The 22,793-nt window shown below is 39.7% G+C and overlaps 1 protein-coding gene across 3 annotated transcripts in view; it reads right to left on the bottom strand.

Annotated features, from left to right (window-relative positions):
- The window catches only part of WDR47 (WD repeat domain 47), a 54,900-nt gene that overhangs the window by 21,538 nt on the left and 10,569 nt on the right, over positions 1 to 22,793 (bottom strand). Inside the window, exons 2-7 of one of the 3 annotated variants that reach the window (XM_066352844.1) lie at positions 20,796 to 20,931; positions 19,516 to 19,682; positions 17,307 to 17,390; positions 13,402 to 13,486; positions 10,491 to 11,293; positions 3,925 to 4,051 (exon numbers count right to left, since the gene is read on the bottom strand). In XM_066352844.1, the coding sequence (XP_066208941.1) occupies positions 3,925 to 4,051; positions 10,491 to 11,293; positions 13,402 to 13,486; positions 17,307 to 17,390; positions 19,516 to 19,673 (1,257 nt within the window). In that variant the 5' untranslated portion in view covers positions 19,674 to 19,682; positions 20,796 to 20,931. The remainder of the gene's footprint in view (positions 1 to 3,924; positions 4,052 to 10,490; positions 11,294 to 13,401; positions 13,487 to 17,306; positions 17,391 to 19,515; positions 19,683 to 20,795; positions 20,932 to 22,793) is intronic. The other 2 variants (XM_066352843.1, XM_066352845.1) reach the window with 2 other exon arrangements.

Genomic DNA, 22,793 nt, shown 5'->3' with positions numbered 1-22,793 from the left:
TGCATATAAAAGTTATGTTTACACTATACTGTACTCTATTCAGTGCATAATAGCATTACGTCTTTTTTTAAAAAGGGGTAAAAAACGGCCCTGGCCGGTTGGCTCAGCGGTAGAGCGTCGGCCTGGCGTGCGGGGGACCCGGGTTCGATTCCCGGCCAGGGCACATAGGAGAGGCGCCCATTTGCTTCTCCACCCCCCCCCCTTCCTCTCTGTCTCTCTCTTCCCCTCCCTCAGCCAAGGCTCCATTGGAGCAAAGATGGCCCGGGCGCTGGGGATGGCTCCTTGGCCTCTGCCCCAGGTGCTAGAATGGCTCTGGTCGCGGCAGAGCAACGCCCCGGAGGGGCAGAGCATCGCCCCCTGGTGGGCAGAGCGTCGCCCCTGGTGGGCGTGCCGGGTGGATCCCGGTCGGGCGCATGTGGGAGTCTGTCTGACTGTCTCTCCCCGTTTCCAGCTTCAGAAAAAAAAAAAAAAGGGGAGGGGGGTAAAAAAAAAGGGGGGGGCTACATCCCTTAATTTAAAAATACTTTAGGCCCTGCCTGTTAACTCAGCCTTCCCATATGCCAAGGTTGCGAGTTTGATCCCTGATCAGGGCCCATCTGGGAAGCGGCCAATGAATGTACAACTAAATGAAACAACAAATGAATGCTTCCTCTCCTCCCTCTATCTTTCTCTATCTTTCTCTCTCTAAAAATCAATCAACAAATTTAAAAAAACACTTTATTGCTAAAAAATGCTGTCATTTGAGTCTTTCAGCAAGTCATAATCCTTTTGGCACCAATAGACTTACTGGTGCAGAATTGCCACAAATCTTCCATTTGTAAGAAACGTAGTATCTGCGAAGCAATGAGTGAAGTGCAATAAAATGAGGTCTGTCTGTGGTTCCTTGTACATTCTGGATATTAAACCCTTATCAGATATGTGATTTGCAAATGTTTTTCTCATTCTGTAGGCTATCTTTTCAGTTTCTTGATAATGGCCTTTGATACACAAAAGTTTTAAATTTTGGTGAAATGCCATTGATCAATTTTTGTTTGGTGCTCATGCTTCTTGTATCATATCTAAGAACACATTACAAACTCCAAGATTTACCCCTATGTTTCTTCTAAGAGTTTTATACTTTTTGGAAGTCTTTAAATATTTGGTAGAATTCACCATTAAAACCATCTGATTCTAGACCTTTCTTTATTGGGAGTTTTTGTTTCACAGAGAGAGAAACACAGAGAAAGAGGAAGGAGAGAGAAAGGAACACTGGTTTGCTGTCCCAGTTATTTATTCATTCACTGGTTGATTCTTGTATATGCTCTGACCAGGAATCAAAGTCACAACCTTGGTGTATCAGGGTAACACTCAAAGCAACTCAGCTACACGGCCAAGCGGCAGGTTTTTGATTACTGATTCAATCTCTGTTATAAATCTATTGAAATTTTCTATTTCTTGAGCCAGTTTATGTATTTGTGTGTTTCTAGAAATTTATCCATTTCATCTAAGTTATCTAATTTTTTGGCTTACAATTGGTCATAGTAGTCTCCTGTAATCCTTTTCATTATTGTAAGGTTGATAGCAGTGACCCCAGTTTCATTACTGATCTTAGTTATTTATGTCTTCTCTTTCTTTCTTTGTAAGTCTAGCTAAAGGCTTGTCAATTTTGTTGATATTTTCAAAGAACCAAATTTTGGGTTATTTATTCTCTCTGCTGTTTTCCTATTCTCTATTTTATTTATCACTCTTCTAATCTTTATTACTTCCTCCCTTTGCTAGCTCTGGGTTTAGTTTGCTGTCCTTTTTACAGTTCTTCAAGACATAAAGTTAAACTACTGATTTGAGATCCTTCTTCTTCTTCTTCTTTTTTCTTTGCGACAGAGAGATATATAAGGTCTACCGGAAAGTTCTGTCCGTTTTTGGAATAAAACAAAATACAAATTTTTCTTACCGTCAATAAACTTTATTAAATAATATATTTCCACACCAATCCTATCTTCCGAATATGGTCCGAAATGGTTTGCTGAGCTGAATTAAGCCTTTCTGCGATCTCTGATGTTGTCAGAAAAGGATCTTGCTCCAACATAGTCTTAACAACATCATCATCGATCAAAGATGGTCGCCCAGAACGTTGCTTATCAGAAAGGTCGAAATCATCTGTTTTGAATTTTTCAAACCATCTTCTGCATGTCCTATCAGAAACTGTACCTTCACCAAATACTTTCAATAAATTTCTACATGCTTCTGTAGCATTTCTTCCTTGTTGAAATTCATATACAATACAGTGGCATAAATGAACTTTATCAGTAGCCATGGGTACACTATCACTTCACACATAAGACTAACGTAAATCAACTTTGTTTTAGTTAATTTGCTATGTCAGTGTGTATACATTAAGTGGTAAAAATAGAGAGGCACACATGTGCCAAATAAACGTGCTTTCGTGTCGAAACTTGTTGTGATAGATATGGACAGAACTTTCCAGTAGACCTTATATATAGACAGAGATAGAGAAAGACAGGAAGGGAGAGAGATGGAAAGCATCAACTCGTAGTTGTGTCACTTTGGTTGTTCAATGATTGCTTATCATATGTGCCTTGACCAGGTGGCTCCAGCCGAGCCAGTGACTCTTTGCTCAAGCCAGTGACCATGGGATCATAGATATGATACCACGCTCAAGCCATGACCTTGAGTTTTCGAAACTGGGTCCCCAGCATTTTCAGGTGGATACTTTATCTACTGCGCCACCACTGGTCAGCTGAGAGATCCTTCTTTTTTAACATAGGCATTTATAGCTATACATTTCCCCCTGGGCACTGCTTTTGTTGCATCCCATAAGTTTGAAATATTGTATGGTTTGGTATGTTCTTTTTATTTTTATTAGTCTCTAAGGATTTTCTAATTTCTCTTGTGATCTCTTTTTTGACCCAGTGGCTAAGAGTGTTATTTCATTTCCACAAACTTGTGATTTTTCCAATTTTCCTCCTGTTATTAATTTCTAGCTTCATTCCACTGCAGCCAGAGAAGATATGTGGCATTATTTCAATCTTTTTAAGGTTATCGAGCTTTGTTTTGTGTCCTAATGTATTGTTTATCCTGAAGAACGCTGCACATGCACTTGAGAAAAATGTGTATTCTGCTGTTGTTGGAGTGTTTTATAGATGTCTGTTAGGTCTAGATAGTTCATATGTTGTTCAAGTCCTCTATATCTCTACTGATCTTTTGTTTAGGTGTTTTATCCATTACTGTAATTGAGGTATTGAAGTCTTTGACTAATACTACATAACAGTCTATTTCTCCCTTCAAGTCTGTCAGTGATTGCTTCATATATTTTGGGGTTCTGTTGTTTAATACAAATATGCATTTGTTCTTTTAAAAGCAATTTTTCTATTTTATCTTAATATTTAGTTGAAAACAAAGAAAATTTACTCAACTAATTAAAACTACCTAATTTTCACCATTTCTAAGTGTCCTGTAAAATAAAATTTATACCCTATTTCATAATTTCCTTTCAAAAAACCATAGAAAAATAATCTGGAACTCTAAAACCCTAAATAAAAGTCTTATCCTATATTACAGATGTTATGATTTCTCATTCATTAAGTCTAAGTAGTAAAATATAAAGAATATATCTTAAAAATATGTCATCCATATTTAATGCAAGTTCAATCATTTGCGTCCTGAAATATTTAAGATTAATGTCAACTATGTAGTTTTATATTGTTAATGAATTCACCTGTTAAGAATGCTCCAAAGTGCATAATGACAAGTAAAAATACCATATATTCTTAAAAGAGAGGAGAAAAAATGAGCTAATTAATAAGAAAACCTAGATACTGTCTATTTCCAAATATCAGAAAAAATTTTATATAGTCTACCTAAGCAAATATTATCACATCTTACAAGGAGAATAAGTCTAAAGACACTGGGTGTAGTAAAAACTACCTCATTTTTTTCTTGCTTAGCTGGTCCTGGATTCTGTGCTCCGTTCGCAGGCTCTTTCTCTGGAACGGAGCTCTGGCCCAGGACTTCGCTGTTGCTCGGCCGCTGCGCCTCGACAGGTGTATCGCTTCTTCCAGAAAGGCGCAAGAACACAAAAGGGAAAAGGTGAGGGTGAGGGGAAAACACATTTTAGTAAGAAAAATTTTATTTCCAAACTATTAACATTTTCCATTCTGTATGTCAGACATATCAAAGTACAGGTCTAGGATTCAGGAAAGCAGAGCGAGACGGTCATTTTCTCGAAGGCAGCGTTAGTTATGAGCCTTGTACTTGCAAGCACCGGAAATACACACACACACCCAGAGGAGGAGATGGAAGGAGCTGGGAAGAGTTTTCAGCTACTAGGCTCAGTGTTTATCAAATGCACAAAAATAGATTTGTTATTTTTCTTTCTTCTCTTAAGTATACTAGTAAAAGGCTTTTAAAAATAGAATGTGCTTATAATGGGTGAGGCACTGGATTACTAAGCAAGGAGGGCTCCCATCTGAAATAAGATGTGTGGCCTTGGGGAAATCACTTACATTCTCCATGGCTCAGCTATGTCTATAAATTGAAGGACAGGACGGATAGCCGAATGCCTAAATTCTCTTCATGAACTCTTTTTTGTGTGTGTGTGTGTGTGTGTATCTTTCTGAAGCTGAAAACGGGGAGGCAGTCAGACAGACTCCCTCATGCGCCCGACCATGAGGGATCCACCCAGCACGCCCACCAGGGGGCGATGCTCTGCCCATCCGGGGCTTCGCTTTGTCGCGACCAGAGCCACTCTAGCGCCTGGGGCAGAGGCCAAGGAGCCATCCCCAGAGCCTGGGCCATCTTTTGCTCCAATGGAGCCTCGGCTGCGGGAGGGGAAGAGAGAGACAGAGAGGAAGGAGAGGGGGAGGGGTGGAGAAGTAGATGGGCGCCTCTCCTGTGTGTCCTGGCCAGGAATCGAACCCGGGACTTCCGCACACCAGGCTGACACTCTAACACTGAGCCAACCGGCTAGGGCCCATGAACTCTTAATTTGTGGGGGGGTTTATCCAAATGTTTGGATTCTTTACCTAAACATTAATTTTTTCCTCCAATATGTTTCAACAAAATATTAATAACTGTTGAGATTTTATTAAAAGGCTTTCTTTGGTTTATTTGCACTTAACATAAAAGCTAAACATACGTCTTTCCAATATTTTTTTAAAAGATTTTATTTATTCATTATAGAGAGGGGAGGAGGGGGGAGGAGCAGGAAGCATCAACTCCCATATGTGTCTTGACCAGGCAAGCCCAGGGTTTTGAACTGGCAACCTCAGCATTTCCAGGTTGAAGCTTTATCCACTGCGCCACCACAGGTCAGGCCTTTCCAACATTTTTAATGTATGCTAATTAGTAAGCTTGACACCTATATATGTCAGATTGTTCCTAATATTCTTCTAAAACTTCTACATTTCATAGACTCTTTTCAACATTTTTAACAATTAACGTCATTCAAGGATGATGAGTATCCAGACATTTACACAGATTATAAGGCACTGTGGGAATAAATAGAAAAGTAAAATGATTGTTGCCTTCATGAACTTTAATTATGAAGTGGCTTCACAATGGCCTCTCTGGGCAAAAATATGAAAAATTATCAAAATATGGAAAATATTAGGCTATAAACTGGTAATAACCGTAAGATAAAGTAGAATTTATAAGAATTATTAACTACAAATCAAAAGAATTATTAACTAGAGAATCAAATGACCTTCATAAAGTAACATTTAATTTTGAAATTTATATAACACTTCGGCATGTATTATCTCATTTAACTTGCACAATAACCTGTGAAATAGGTTATAATTCCCATTTCGCAGATGAGAAAACATATCTAAAAAACAAGTGATTTTCCTGAAATTGCACAGCTAGTAAATAAAGCTAGGACTCGAATCCAGGTCTTCAGACTCCCAATTCAATGCTGGCCTATGACTAAGGATTGTTTGTTTTTGGTGGGGGGGGGATTTATTTTTTTTCTTCTTTTCCAAGTGAAAGGAGGAGAGATAGAGACAGACTGCCACATGCACCCCGACCAGGATCTAGCTGGCAACCTCCAACTGAGGCTGATGCTCTGCCCATCTGAGGCCATGCTTGCAATTGAGCTATTTTTAGCACCTGAGGCAGAGGCTCCACAGAGCCATCCTCAGCACCCAGGGCTGATGTGCTCGAACCAATCAAGCCATGGCTGTGGGATGGGAAAAGACAGACAGAAGGGGGAAGGGGGAGGGAGGAGAAGCAGATGGTTGCTTCTCCTGTGTGTCCTGACCAGGAATTGAACCTGGGACATCCATACACTGGGCCAAAGCTCTATTACTGAGCAAACTGGCCAGGTGGGGGGTGGGGGGGCATTTAATTTGAAACCATTCATTTGAATAACAAAAGCTTACATATTTCAACCGATCTTTCTTTTTTGTTTTGTGTTTCTGTTCAAGTGAAAAGATACCCTTCAAAATACCACACACTCCTTTACAGACCTTTCTTTCTTGTTTATCTTCTTGTTCACCATAGTAACTCAATCACTGTATCCTGGATATAGTATGATGCTAACATGTAACAGACACTCCAGTATTTTTATTTTATTTTTATTTATTATTATATTTTTCAATGAGAGAGAGACCGACAGGAAGGGAGAGAGATGAAAAGCATCAACTTGCTGTGGCACTTTAGTTGTTCATTGATTGCTTTCTCACACCTGCCTTGATGGGGGAGAGGAGCTCCAGCTGAGCCAGTGACCCCTTGCTTGAGCCAGCGACCTCAGGGTCATGTCTATGACCTCACGCTAAAGCCAGCAAACCCACGCTCAAGCTGGATGAGCCTGTGCTCAAGCCAGCTACGTCAGGGTTTCAAATCTGGGTCCTCAGAATGCCAGGTCAACACTCTATCCACTGAACCGCTGCCTGGTCAGGCCACTCCCATATTTTCGAATAAATACTGACTTCAAGCATGTATTACCATAAAAAGAAGTCTCTTCAAGTGGAATTATTTTTTAAAAAATTGATTTTGAGAGAGAGCCAGACAGACAGAAACATCAATCTGTTTCTGTATGTGCCCTGACCGAGGATCAAACCACCAACCTTTGCGTATCAGGACAACGTTCTAACCAACCGAGCTATCTGGCCAAGGCTCATGTGGCAACTTTAACATAATTGATCTAATTGAGCTTCCCAATATTGTTTTACTTACACCTAATATGTTTTTAAACAAGGTAAACTTTTCCAAAGTAAATGTTGTACTTTATCCACAGCACAGTAGCTCTCCTACAGCATGTTACGAGCAGCCTTTTAACACTTTGTCCTTAGCAAGGGTCTGAACTTGGAAGGGGAGAAACTGAAGTTTATTAAGTACCAATCACATGCTTGCCACTTTGCTAGCAGCTTTCTTTTGTCTTTGCAAGTCAGCACCCTATTTTACAGAGGTTACTGAGACTCAGAGAGATTAAACAACTGTCACGAGGTCACACAGCTAGTAAATGACAAAGCTATTGTTTGAACCCAAGTCTGATTCCGAAGACTACATTCATTATTCCACATTGCCCTGCCTCCTGGGTTTTCCAGTTCAGGCAGGACATGTTTTCTGGGTTATTGGTGCTGTTCAGCTAACAACACATGTATTACCTACTTTCTGAGATACCACATTTTACCTCTGCTTCTCTCGTTGTCTAATAAGTTCCACTCGACTTCTCTCTTTATCAGTCATTCTTCAAATCCTGTGACTTTCTTTACAAAGGCAACAGCACACATACAGTCAGAGTTGGCTGGATTTTTGTGCATCTTTTCTCTATAAAGACAATCCCACTGATGTACAAGTCCAAACACGCCATTCACTGTACTGACCAAGAAGCGCATGTCAACCATGTACTCAGAATATCAGCAGTTGCCGCAGAACTGAAGCCCAGCATCCCACCCAGTGAGATATTTCCCTAAAGGGATAGGAAAATCCAAGGAAAGTTTAGGAGAGTCTCTACCAGTGCTCAAGATTCTCTATTCCTTTGGGATTTAGTTAATCGGATGCTCCTTATGTTAATAACACTCATCCATTTTCATCACTAGCTAGTATCTCTATCTTTCAAATATGAAATATAGAACAATTAGAGCCTTAGGAAGTAACTCCACACTGACCAATGGTGGCACAGTGGATAGAGCATCAACCCAGAACGCTGAGGTTCCTGGTTCAAAACCCTGAGGTCACTGGCTTGAGTGTGGGATCAAGGTCGGAGGCTTGAGCAAGGCGTCACTGGCTTGGCTTGCGCCCTCTGGTCAAAGCACGGATGAGAAGCAATCAATGAACAACTAAAGCGATGTAACTACAAGTTAACGCTTCTCACTCTCACTCTCTCTCTCAAAAAATCAGTAAGTAAAAATTTAAAAATAAAGTCACTCTAAGCTTTAGGAAGTCCCCTCACTTAACTGATCCTAGAATCACCCCCTCTCTTTAAGAAACATTAAAGAAAGTATCTGCCTGACAAGGTGGTGGCGCAGTGGACAGAGCATCAGACTGTGACGCAGAGGACCCACGTTTGAAACCCGGAGGTTGCCACTTGAGCAAGGACTCACCAGTTTGAGTGTGGAGTCACTGGGTTGAGCGTGGGATCACAGACATGACCCCATGGTCGCTGGCTTGAGCCCAAAGGTCGCTGGCTCGAGCAAGGGGTCACTCGCTCTGCTGGAGCCCCCGGTCAAGGCACATATGAGAACGCAATCAGTGAACAGCTAAGGTGCCGCAACGAAGAACTGATGCTTCTCATCAGTCTCCCTTCCTGTCTGTCTGTCCCTATCCCCTATCCATCTCTCTCTCTGTCTCTGTCACAAAAAATAAGAAAAAAGAGAGTATCACAAGCACCCTCCTACAGCCTCACAGCAACTAAATAGAAAACGCTCACATGTATAGTCAGTCTGTATTTCTTGTTCCTACACTAAAGATATCCCCTTGCTTTAATTAGAAACAAATTTGAGCCCAGTGTTCCTTTGTCAATAAAGAATACTTCCAATTATCCTATGTGAATATGAAAGGTTTAAGTTTTGTGCTCTTGAGTGCTCTTTCAATAAATTTATTGTAGTCAACATTAACACTTCATGGTTATCACCTCTCAGTATAAGAAACCAGCCATATGTCCCAATGGGTTTCTTGGAAAAGCAAGGCAGGAAGTTTCTTAGATCTGGAAATACAGAACTGCTAATCAGGAAATTATTATTTCATGCCAGGTTCAAAGGAAAAACTGAGTGGTGTCTTTAACACTATTTCCTTCATGTATACATAAGGAATTACTAAAAAAAAATAGTAATTGGAAATTTAAATAACCAGAGGTTTATATACACAGATGTTCAATACATTGCTATTTATAGCAAGGAAAAAAGTGGAAACAATCTGCTGCCTACAATAAGGTATTAGGTAAAAGCATGACACAGTTGTACAATGGAGTTCTACAGATATCATTCATTAATCACTGATCTCAGTAAGTGTTTACAAAATAGGAAAATATGCATGATCTATTAAGTGAAAAAGCAAACTACATGAACATATACATGGTACATTCCCAATTTTAAAAAATATTCAAAAGACTGGTCATCTAAGGATGAGCTTGTGTGGAATTTTAGTTCTCATATTTATATTCTTCTATAGCTTCCAAAATTTCTTCAATGCACATGTACTGCCTTTACAGCCAGTAAAAGAATAATATAGAATATAAAAACAAAGATTCTTTCCTGTAATTTTAATTATCAAAATTTTAAAGCCCTTTGAAAAGTTTATCTTATTTTTTTTATTTTAATTTTCCATCAATTTAGGAGGGCAGGGGGAGAGAGGGAGGGAAAGAGAAAGAGAGAGAGAGAGAGAGAGAGAGAGAGAGAAGCATCAACTTGTTGTTCCACTTGGTTGTTTCACTGAGCTGAACACTCCCTGGTTGCTTCTTGCAAACGCCCTGACCAGGGGTTGAACCCATACCCTCAGCGCTCAGGGACAATGCTTCATCCACTGAGCAACCCGGCCACAACCCCTCAGTAACGTTTTCAGGGCTAACTTTCAACTAAAGGGATCAGAACATTAAGAAAACGCACACACGACAATTAGATTATCTCACACTTGTGATGATTTCCTATTTTTTTTTTTTTTTTTTTTTCATTTTTCTGAAGCTGGAAACAGGGAGAGACAGTCAGACAGACTCCCGCATGCGCCCGACTGGGATCCACCCGGCACGCCCACCAGGGGCAACGCTCTGCCCACCAGGGGGCGATGCTCTGCCCATCCTGGGCGTCGCCATATTGCGACCAGAGCCACTCTAGCGCCTGGGGCAGAGGCCACAGAGCCATCCCCAGCGCCCGGGCCATCTTTGCTCCAATGGAGCCTCGGCTGCGGGAGGGGAAGAGAGAGACAGAGAGGAAAGTGCGGCGGAGGGGTGGAGAAGCAAATGGGCGCTTCTCCTGTGTGCCCTGGCCGGGAATCGAACCCGGGTCCTCCGCACGTTAGGCCGATGATTTCCTAATTTTTTATGAGCAAAAACTTACCGTTCCGGGGATTCTTCATAAATACTGTGACATTCTGTGTTTTCAAGCATGAGACTTCTACTGAGGTTTTGTACCCCTGGATAATGGAAGTTAGCAAAGGAGTGTGACATTGGAGAAGTTTTGTTCCCTAGGTCTGAGATTCTCTTATCGTGACTGGTCAGTCCACAAGTGAGGCCGTCTAAAGCAGGATTCAGAGAGCGGGTCATGTAGGCATCGGCTGACTGAGGCCTTCTCATCGGAGATGATGGATAGGGAGAAAGTTTACTGATCAGAGGAGTCAAAAGATCAGCATATGCGGCTTTCGTGGGTTTCAGGAGTTTGTCCACATGAATATTAAGCATCTTCTGCTCAAAAGCACAAGAGAAGACAGAAGATGGGAGATTCTGAAGCCAAGACAATAAACTCAGATCCAAGTCGTCACAACCATTACCACATAAGAGGTCAATGCCAAGAAGCACTTCGCTTTCTGTAATTTCTTCTCCAGTTGCTTTACTTTGACAAAATTCTACGCAACATTCATAAAGTAGGCCCTTCATGACAAGCTGAAATAAACGATTGTTACTTGCTTTAAAACCAGCCTCACTTAGCTTCCTATCAGCAGGGATGAATTCTGCAACCATGACACAGGCCTCTTCAAAACAGTGAACTCGTGCAGTGCTGGGATTCCAGTCCTTAAATTCGGCGTGATTGGTCAGACGAGGCAAAGTCAAAAGCAAACAGAGCTTGCTATAATCATCTTTAGAAGGACAGTACTCTTCTAGGGCATGTAAACATTGCACAGCTTCTTGCATGGTAAATTCCAGCTGTAAGAAAAAGGTAAGTTATCGCTATAAAGAGAGATGCTGTGAAATATGAAAACAACGAGAGTGTTCATTCAAATACAAAGATCCTTTACATACTTTTATAAACTATTCCATTGCAAAAGGATAACCTCTGGAGTCACAGAATACTCATATAATTTTTAGGATATTTAACAACCTTCAAGTCAGAAACCAAAATGATTTTCACTATTAAAATAAAAAGAGTAGCCTGACCAGGCAGTGGCGCAGTGGATAGAGCATCAGACTGGGATGCAGAGAACCCAGGTTCGAAACCCCAAGGTCACCGGCTTGAGCACAGGCTCACCAGCTTGAGCTGGTCGCTGGCTTGAGCGAGGGATCATAGACATGATGCCATGATCACTGGCTTAAGCCCAAAGGTCGCTGGTTTGAAACCCAAGGTCGCTGGCTTGAGCAAGTGGTCATTCACTCTGCTGTAGCCCCCCCTGCCCCACACAGGTCAAGGCACATATAAGAACACAATCAATGAACAACTTCAGAGCTGCAACAAAGAATTGATGTTTCTCATCTCTCTCTCTTCCTGTCTGTCCCTATTTGTCCCTCTCTCTGACTCTGTCAATAAATAAATAAATAAATAAAGATTAATTAATTTCATTAATTAGCATGTTAAGTTGTAGGGGTTTTTTTGTATTTTTCTGAAGGGAGAAGCAGGGAGGCAGAGAGACAGGTTCCCTCATGCACCCAACAGGGATCCACCTGGCATGTCCACTAGGGGGCGATGCTATTTCCATCGGGGCTGTTGCTCCATTGCAACTGGAGTCATTCTAGCACCTGAGGCAGAGGCCATGGAGCCATCCTCGCTCCTGGGCCAACCTTGCTCTAGTGGAGCCTTGGCTGCAGGAGGAGAAGAGAGAGATAGAGAGAAAGGAGAAGGGGAAGGGTGGAGAAGCAGATGGGCACTTCTCCTGTGTACCCTGGCCAGGAATTGAACCTGGGACTTCTACATGCCGGGCTGAAGCTCTACCACTGAGCCAACCAGCCAGGGCCAGCACATTAAACCTTTATCTGTAAAAATAGTGTTGTAATCCAGGTTTGATTATTATATTCAAACATATAATTTTTAAGGATAACAACTGAGTTTTCTAAAAATGGAAATGGAAGAGTACCAATATTCAATTGTTTATTGAATGGTAGCTTGCTACCACTCTATAGCTTGTCGAAAAAAGCAAAAGAGCCACTTTCAAACTTGCATTAGGAAAATTTGTGAGGAAAGAAAACAAATCAAGAGAAGGAACATCTTATAGGCCATTTGCTACGAGAACAATGCAAGGACAGAACAAAAGGAAGCTTAGCTGAGAAACAAATTATAATAATTTATACAGTAAATATCGTGTCATAAGCTTTTAATGACATAAAGAACCTTAGAGCTTTCATACTCCAGCTTCTCTATCTTACATATCAGAAAAGTTAGGATGCAGATTTAACCAAAGTAATTCGGTCAGTTAGTGACAAAGACAGAATAAAAATGAGGTATTCTGACTTACATTCCAGTGTTCTTGCCACAGTTAAACATCATTATCCGGCCAACATTTCTCTATTACCCATGAAAGTGCTCACTGTAATGATTCATTTCAATGAACGCTTACTTCCTGGCACTTAATAAAAGTTTCATTGGTTTTAGATGTAACCATACTAATATTAAAACTTGAAAAGTAATTCTCTAATCAAAAAGAATTCAATACTACTGAGTTTATATTGTCATAAAGAACCATTTTATCAGAAATCCACTTCTGGATCACAGGAAATACTGAAAAGGCAGAGGAAGAGGTAAACACAGTCCCCCTCTGGGAGAGGAAGGAAACACTGACAGAGAGTCACCCAGTCCCATCTGAACAGAGGGCGCACATGCTCTCCCACCAGCTAGCTATCCAGTCATCACCTCTGCCCAACCAGGGGACGAATTCAGACTCACTACAGAGCGAAAGTGCTGGAACTGCGAAGAAGCAGATCTTACCCCAAGCCGGCTCATAAAAACTTCAAAAACTCATGATACCAATCTTTTGTTTTAGTGAATAAAATACTTATGACTGAAACAAGACTAGGGCGCAAACCTTCAGGAATAAAAATCTTACATGCTGAGGCTCATCTTCTGCTGACATCGCATTGTTAACACATAAAGCTTCTAAAAACTTCTGCTTCAGGATGATATAACGGAACCTGTGAAAAATAAAGTGTGACGCATTAAAATGATTAAAAAGCTGAATTACAGCCATGTCAAGGACTAGGAATGAAAATTCAACTTCCTGAAGCAAAATGGGAAAAGTGTGTCTTAAGGAAGTAATTATTTCTTTTAAAAAAAAAACTTAAAAAATTAATCTTCTGCCTGACCAGGCAGTGGTGCAGTGGATAGAGCGTCAGACTGGGATGTGGAGGACCCAGGTTCGAGACCCCGAGGTCGCCAGCTTGAGTGCGGGCTCATCTGGTTTGAGCAAAGCTCACCAACTTGGACCCAAGGTTGCTGGCTCGAGCAAGGGGTCACTCGGTCTGCTGAAGGCCCACGGTCAAGGCACATATGAGAAAGCAATCAATGAACAACTAAGGTGTCACGACAAAAAACTGATGATTGATGCTTCTCATCTCTCTCCGTTCCTGTCTATCTGTCCCTATCTATCCCTCTCTCTGACTCTCTATCTCTGTAAAAAACAAACAAACAAACAAAAAAACTTCCAATGTCTTATACATCAAATGTACCGATAAGTTACTATAACTACCTTTGCTTTCAGGAAATTCTTAAAATATTTTATGAAGCTTATCATATTGAAGCCATAATAAAAATAATTTCAGTAGCAAGTCATCTCAATTCAGTAGCAAGAAATCCTAAAAGGAAGGATTTCTATTTCCAAAATTAAATCTAAACAAAAATCAAGTTTTTATGGAAAATGTCAAATGCAACCTAATATGAAATCAAAATCCTTTATATTCAAAATATTTTGTTTTTTCAAAATATGACCTTTTTTCTTTTTAAACATAAGAATAGATTAATAAAAATATAGCTGAAAGGGTAAGGGGAAATGAACAGCATTTCTAAAAAGTCATAAAATAAATACTTAAAACATTTTAGGAATTTTCAGGCAGGAAAAAGGAGAGCAAAGAGTCTACTTGTCTAAGAATAAAAAAATGTTGGCTAAAGTGTTTTTAGCCTGACCTGTGGTGGCACAGTGGACAAAGTGATGACCTGGAACACTGAGGTTGCCAGTTCAAAACCCCACGGTTCCCCGGTCAAGGCACACACAATAAGCAACTACTATGAGTTGATGCTTCCAGCTCCTCCCCCATTTCTCTCTCTCTCCTCTCTAAAATCAATAAATAAAATCTTAAAAGAAAAAAAGAATTTCAAAAAAGTGTTTTAGAGAATTGAAAGAAAATAATAATAAACCTTCAATCATTCTGTCAACCATTGTTGTAGCAGCAACTATGATATGTGTCCAATAAAACAAAATCCCTGTCATCTAACAAATTGTATGAAATTTGTATAGGGTTCAGCAAGGTCTCAAACGCATGTGAAACCAATACAACCAGAAAACGTGGGTAGTAAAAGACAAGTCTTATAAGAACTGACTCTTGCCTAACCAGGCAGTGGCGCAGTGGATAGAGTGTCAGACTAGGATGTGGAGGACCCAGGTTCGAGACCCCGAGGTCTCCAGCTTGAGCAAGGGCTCAGCTGGCTTGAGCAAAGCTCACTAGCTTGGATCCAAGGTCACTGGCTCGAGCAAGAGGTTACTCAGTCTGCTGAAGGCCCACGGTCAAGGCACATATGAGAAAGCAATCAATGAACAACTAAGGTGTCGCAATGAAAAACTGATGATTGATGCTTCTCATCTCTCTCCGTTCCTGTCTGTCTGTCCCTATCTATCCTATCCCTCTCTCTGACTCTCTGTCTCTGTAAAATATAAATAAATAAATAAATAAATAAATAAATAAATAAATAAATAAAAGAACTGACTCTTGGGCCCTGGCAGGTTAGCTCAGTTTGTTAGACTTTGTCCCAAAGCACAGAGGTTGCCAGTTCGATTCCCAGTCAGGGCACATAAAGGAACAGACTGATGTTCCTATCTGTCTCTCTCCTCCTTCCTCTCTTGCTAAAATCAATTTTTAAAAATACCATTAATTTTCCCATTGATTTGGAGCACTTCTAGATGACAAGTTGCATGTATTGCATGTCCTTCAATTATACAAACCTACTTAATCAACAATGTCTATATACAGAAAGTCACAGGGCCATATCTGAGCAGTTGTTTCTTCACAATAGTATGAAGATTTTACAGATGTCATTCCATTGTCTCCTGACCTCCATTATTTCTGACAAACAGCTGTGTTTGTATCTTTATTCTCTTGTATGTAATGTTTCTTTTTTTCTGGTTGCTTTCAAGAATTTTTTTAAAATTGAGATATAATTGACAATTAGTTTCAGATGTACTATATAATGATTCAATATTTGCAAAATAATCACAAGTCTAATTAACATTCATCCCTATACATAGTTATAATTTTTTTCTTGTGATGAGGACTTTTAAGATTTATTCTTTTTTTCCCTGATTTAATTAATTTATTATTGTTTTATTGATTTTCATTGTGTTTACATAGATTCTAGTGTCCCCCTGAATGCATTTACTATAATATTTTAGCAACTTTAAAATATGCAATACAGTATTAACTACAGTCACCATGATTTTACATTACATTACATCCCCAAGATTTATTTCTTTTATAACCAGAAGCTTGTACCTTTGCGCCCCCGTCATCCAATCTCTGCCTTTGACAACCACAGATTTTCTGTTTATCATCGGTTTTCAGCAGTTTCAGAGATAGCCAAGGATTTGGGCAGATTATACAATAGATGTCGGTGTATTTCTCACTGTGGCTTCCTCCTTTTTTGGATTTGCTCCCCCACCCCAGCTTTTCAGCTGCTCTGGCAGTACCAGACTTTCTGCTGACTTCTCAGGCTGGTAAACTAGAGCTCTCCGCTTCTGTTATAGCTGACACTGTGGAAGGACGCACAGTGCCCGCAACTGGAAGGCCTTCTATCCTGGAATACCACCCTTGAAAGTTCCCGTTCTTCAAGGATTGACTTCCGTCTAGTTGCGTCAGATTTTTCTTGTTCTTCAGGGCTTTGAGATAGTTTTGTTTTTTTTTTGGGGGGGGGGTTGTTTTTTGGTATTTTATCTAGGTTTTACTTTTTTTTTTTTATCTGCAGAAAGGTTAGCCAGACAGAAATGGAACCTCATACTGTTTTTTGGTTCTCCATGCTATTGATAACTGTTTGTTTTGGTAATTCTTCATTTATTTGGAATCGTGTTTCTTTCACTATCACCTGCATTTACATGGCACACTACTGATCATCTTACAAGAGTTAGTTCTTTTTATTTTTATTTTTCATTGATTTTAGTGAGAGAGGAAGAGAGAGAGAGACAGAGAGAGAAACAGGAATATCAATCTGGTCCTACCTGCTCTAACCAACCAAGCTATTTGGCCAGGGCACTAATGGTATTTTTTTTCCATCATTTTTTATTATTTTCTTTTTTCTTTTTTTTCAGAGTTAAGGGTTAATTTTATTTACATTTGAAAAAATATATATATTTCTGAGGACAGGGTTGGACTACATTGACATTTTAGAGAGAGAAACGGATGTCAGCTGACTAGGCTGAATTGTGGCTGGTGTTCCTTTGGAGGCAGCAGAGATAGCGGTGCCCAAATGTAAAACCGAAGGTTTCCTTACTGTAATGCCGGTGGCTGAGGCCAGGCAGGTTCACGCTGGATTTGGGCACACGGTAGAAAAACCGTGGAGCTGGAAGGGGTTGGGCCATTCCTTTTAATAGTCTCACAATGGTGGACAGGCACACAGACAGGGGAAGCCACTTCTCAGGCACACAAACAGCAAAATGCCCTCACAGTGGTGGCAGACAATCCACACGTATTATTTTCTTTTGGTAAACTTCTACCAATGATAAGACACTAAAAACTTCAGATGAAATCATACCTTTTCTTGTCAAATTTTTCCATACATTCTAGAGGCTGAATGAACTGAAGAACTTCATCCCATTGACCATCAAGGATTAGCTGCCTACATAAAGGAAAAACCCAGTATTTATCAAATTTGAGTTATACTAATTAAATGCAGAAAAGATGACAAGATAGCATTAAAGCTTCAGTCTAAAGTCTGCAATGAGATGAACTTTTTACTTGGTTCCTCAACCACTATAATAATTTTTTTCACAACTTATTTGTAACACCATATGCTATCAGAGAATTTGTAAACCTGCAACCACTCCTTGCTCTAATATAGATGTGGTTTTGTTCATGTATGTAAAAACAATGGACTAAGTTTAAAAATTCCTTTATTTCCCTGTTCATTTTAGTTTTAGAGCTATTCTCTATTGCTTAGGGGCTAGTGTGTGGCTGTGTTCCCGTCTCAGTGTTTCTCTACTAGGGGCAATTTGGCAATGTCTGGAGACATTTTCAGTTGTCACAACTGGGGTGCTACTGACATCTACTGGGTATGGGTCAGAGATGCTGTTAAAAATCCTACAGTGCGTAGGATGCCCCTGCCCCCAAACTCATGCACAACAAAGAATTATCTTGCACAAAATGTTAATAGTGCAGAGCTTGAGAAATCCTGCTCTAAATTGTAAATTCTACATCTTTGAGACATTTAGTACTAAAGTCTACACTCTGAGAATGAAAGCAGGAAGGAGTGAGGTCAGGTTTCATCCTACTTTGGGTTCTATGTTACTTCCAAGTGACAAGGCACCCCTACTGAGGCTCTCTTATATCAGCAATCTCCCTCCTTTTGAATGTTCAGAATAGAAAATTTAAAAAGGTAGGACGGGCAGGAGGATTTACACAGGATTACCAACTTTCGATTCTGCAAAGAAGAATCAAAAGAAATAAAAAGCAAGCACAATATATATCCTAATCATTTTATAAAGGGACATGTTAATATTTAAGAACATAGGGAGAGGGCAATTAATTTCAAAGGCCAGCCCTTTAAGATGAATACTTTTAGTTTAATGAAAAACTGAACTGCTTTATAATTCCATGCGTTTCCTCTCAGACCAGCAAAAGTTCCTCACAAACCAACAGGTTCCTGGAGGGAGATATTTGAAAGCCACTGCTAAATTTTAGCAGTAGCAATATTTAAAAGACAGGGCCAAAAGAACACTGCCTCCGGACACGCCTCACTGCACAGGCCTCACTGACCGTCTGGCTGACTGCGCTCCCTGGGGCTCAGTGACATTCCTGACACCAAAGGCAGAGCAGTGCAACAGAGTTTCAATAAACTCCCCTACTATAATAAAGTTTTTTTTTCAAGTTCGTTTTTCATGAATTAGGAACACTTCATTTCTTAAGGCTTTCCAAGTCACAAAATGCACATGTCCAAGAATCTGTACTCCTTGTCAAGGATTTTTATCACATAAGCATAAACTACATTTCTGTCCAGAAATTTGGGTTTTTCTTTTTCCATCCAATTCAAGTTAGGATATATTTAGCTTTCTGCTTTGGCAAATGTTCATTTCCTTTTGCTCTGCAATTCCACCTCCAAGAATCTTGTTCTCATCCAAGATACAGAAAAAAAAGATGCTCAGTAGAACATTTATTTAAGAAAAATTGAAAATTTAATTGTCTAAAAATAGAAGAACCATTAGGAAATTAGGAAAACTGAAAAATTTTTAAGTGTAAATTTGTAATCATAGAGGATCCTTACAATGTTAATGGACACTGAACTATAAATGCAATAAATGGCTGTTATATCTTTTTGATTAGCACAGAAAATTATCAGTAGTGTGACTGGATGGATGATGGGGTGAGTTTTCTTCCTTACTGTTCCATAACAAATATGTTTTATATAATGAATATGTTTTATTCTATGGCTAGTATTCCAAAAATATTTTACCTTTCTTGAGTCTCTGTTTCCTTAATCAAATACTTGTTATGACACGGCTACAAGCACAATGTAGCTGTAACTCTTGTTTTCTTTTTAATGGACCTATAGAACTTACTACTGACAACCTTCTACAGAGAACATTGTTTTATAAATGTTCCAAAATAAAGACAAACATTTTCTTAAATTACACTTACATAGCCTTTTCATGACTGTAAAGATCTACCTGGACTCTACATATTACCTTATTTATGCTTAACATTTCTTTAAAGGAGCTACAAACCTCACAGTACTGATGAACTCATACCTCAGAAAAAGCATGTCATCTGAAAACAGGCCATTTATGACTCCACTTTCCTTCTCAAGGGCCAACATACTAATGTGAAGCTTCTTTGAATTCAAGAAGTCTAAAATTAGCTTAATGATTTCGACCTCTTTTACATTCACTGTTTCTTCAGCCGTCATGTTGATAGCCTAAATATGAAACAGAACAAAACAAAAATTAGTCCTGTTGTTTTATTTCTAAATGCTATTAACCATCTGGAATTTCTTGGAAATATTTAGTACAGATACTTTTTTTTTTTTACAGAGACAGAGAGAGAGTCAGAGAGAGGGATAGACAGGGACAGACAGGAACAGAGAGAGATGCGAAGCATCGATCATCAGTTTTTCGTTGTGACACCTTAGTTGTTCATTAATTACTCTCTCATATGTGCCTTGACCATGGGGCTACAGCAGACCGAGTAACCCCTTGCTTGAGCCAGCAACCTTGGATCCAAGCTGGTGAGCTTTGCTCAAACCAGATGAGCCCACGCTCAAGCTGGCGACCTTGGGGTCTCGAACCTGGGTCAAGCACATCCCAGTCTGCCGCTCTGTCCACTGTGCCACCACCTGGTCTGGCAGTACAGATATTTTAAACTGTAATTTTAATACTTATCAAAACCAAGTCATTCTGTAAGGTGTTATAAAAGTAAAACTATGATTTTTAAGTCCTTATCATTGACAGCTACACATTGGCATAATTACAAATTAATTGATATAGTGTCTGTGATTTGCTTCAAAATAATATAAGAGGGGAATGGGAGGAGATAAAAATGAAACAAGAAAAATCATGACTATTGAAGCAGGGAACGGTTCATTTGCTATGATCTCTCAAAATTCATATGTTGAAATCCTAATCCCTAAAGTGATGGTTTTAGGAGGTGGGGCCTATGGGAGATGACTAGTCAGGAAGGAGGGCAGTGCTCTCATGACTAGGACTAGTGCCCTTTATAAAAGAGACCACAGAAGCTAGCTCAAACCTTCCTCCTTATGAGGGTACAATGAGAAGTCAGCAGTCAGGAAATGAGCCCTCCTCAGAACCTGATTATGCCAGCTAGCACCCTGATCTTGGACTTGCAGACTCCAAAGTTGTGAGCAATAAATTTCTGCTACTTATAGGCCATTATTTTATGGTATTCTGATACAGCAGCCCAAATGGACTAAGACAATATTATTCTTTCTTCTCTTACACATATTTAAAATTTGCCATAATAAAGAATACTTTAAAAGTCACTAATAAACCATGTTTAGCTATGTTGTAAATACCTTGCCCTAGGTATTCATACTCATTCCATAAGCACTTATTGTCTTTTCTCTGTGATATGCATGGTCCTGTCTCAGGAGACACTGGCCCTGTCCTTTAAAAGCTTGTAGTTTAGCAGCAACATGTAAAATGTGATACCTGTATTTTGGAGCCAAACAAAACAAGGCTGGTTAAAATGTGCAACTTTAATTCATATTGGTACTATCAACCTAAAACATCAGTGATATTTCAGCTCTTTGAAATCCCTTCTAACTCTTACCTGTAAAGTCTGCAGTGACACAACAGAGCACATTGGTCATGAACTCATAAAGATTTACAACTAGAAAGAATTCTGAAGATCATTAGGTCAACATCTCATTTTACAGATGAGGTCACACAAGCTAAGTGACCTAAGTTGTTGACGTTTTGAAGTATTAAGGCTCAGAGCAATACCAGCTACCTGCTAAGGGGACTGACTAACTGCAAAGAAACATCAGATAAAACAGACTGTAAGCATATCTTTCTTACAGGACCAACTAACTTGAAGAAAGCTCACAGAAAAAAATAAAAGAAAAGAAAGCTCACAGAAACATAAACACACACATGTGTATATAGGGTTAATGTTTTTCCAATTTGTTTACTATTTTGTCAATTTCTTTCTTCATATTGAAAAGTGAGGTCTAGCAGACTATTTAGAATGCTCATACCGGCCAGGGCACACAGGAGAGGCGCCCATCTGCTTCTCCACCCCTCCCTCTCTCCTCCCTCTCTGTCTCTCTCTTCCCCTCCTGCAGCCGAGGCTCCATTGGAGCAAAAGATTGCCCGGGCGCTGAGAAGGGCTCCATGGCCTCTGCCTCGCGCTAGAATGGCTCTGGTAGCAACAGAGCGACGCCCCAGATGGGCAGCACATTGCCCCCTGGTGGGCATGCCGGGTGGATCCCAGTTGGGTGCATGCAGGAGTCTGTCTGACTGCCTCCCCGTTTCCAACTTCAGAAAAAAAAAAAAAAAAAAAAAAAAGAAAAAAAAAAAGAAAAAAAAAAAAAAGAAAAATAGAATGCTCATATCAGATGAGCACATTTTCTCTCCCACATACAGAATGTGGTAGGGTAAACAAGGGGCAGTGCATGGGAAGATAATTAATGACTCAAATATTTAATGATATCAGACTAAGCTGATCTCACATATCCACCACCACAATAAAGACACCTGCCTCACCTGGCCTGTGGTGGCGCAGTACATAAAGCATCAACTTGAAGCGCTGAGGTCGCCAGTTTGAAACCCTGGGTATGCCTGGTCAAGGCACATGTGAGAAGCAACTGCTGTGAGTTGATGCTTCCCTCTCCTCTTCCCTCCCTTCTCTCTCTAAAATGAATAAATTTTAAAATATTTTAAAAAATAAATAACGCCTGCCCCAGGAAACAGACAAATCCCAAACCTCTCTCCCAACAAGCTAGCCACCCACCCCTCATGCTCTGGGTTCCCTTTGCCGTCTGCTGAGCTTACCACCCTCCAGTTCACAGACTTTATTCAAAAGACAGTAAAATTAATTACATTTCCACTAACTAAGTTCTAATCACATTTCAGAACTGTCTCCCTGAAATTACTTCTGGAGCACAATGATTAGCAATTTTATCATTCTCAAATCTTCAGATAGTTCTTCCTAGCAAAGGAATGGCTCTTACTAATGAAACTCTTAGAAGAAAAGCACATTTTCCCACTCCATCTCTAAGACCTTAAAGGGTACTGCATTTATGTCACTATGTGCCAATCATACAACTTAGTACAGAAATGAGACTACAATTTTCTGATATTGTTCAATACACCCAATGATATTGAAATTTTATAGGCTTTATATATATATAATACAGCAATGGTGAAGCTTATAAGAATTAAAATTCTGGATTGGGTGTTTAAAATACCATATATTTCTATTGGGAATTTCACAGTATAAAATTAAAACTTGAATTTATATACAATATATATATATACACACACACACACACACACACACACACACACAC

The sequence above is a fragment of the Saccopteryx leptura genome, chromosome 11, assembly GCF_036850995.1.
Source record: "Saccopteryx leptura isolate mSacLep1 chromosome 11, mSacLep1_pri_phased_curated, whole genome shotgun sequence".
Lineage (NCBI taxonomy): Eukaryota > Metazoa > Chordata > Mammalia > Chiroptera > Emballonuridae > Saccopteryx > Saccopteryx leptura.
The sequence above is the reverse complement of the archived record's forward strand: the minus strand, read 5'-3'. Positions and strand labels throughout refer to the sequence as shown.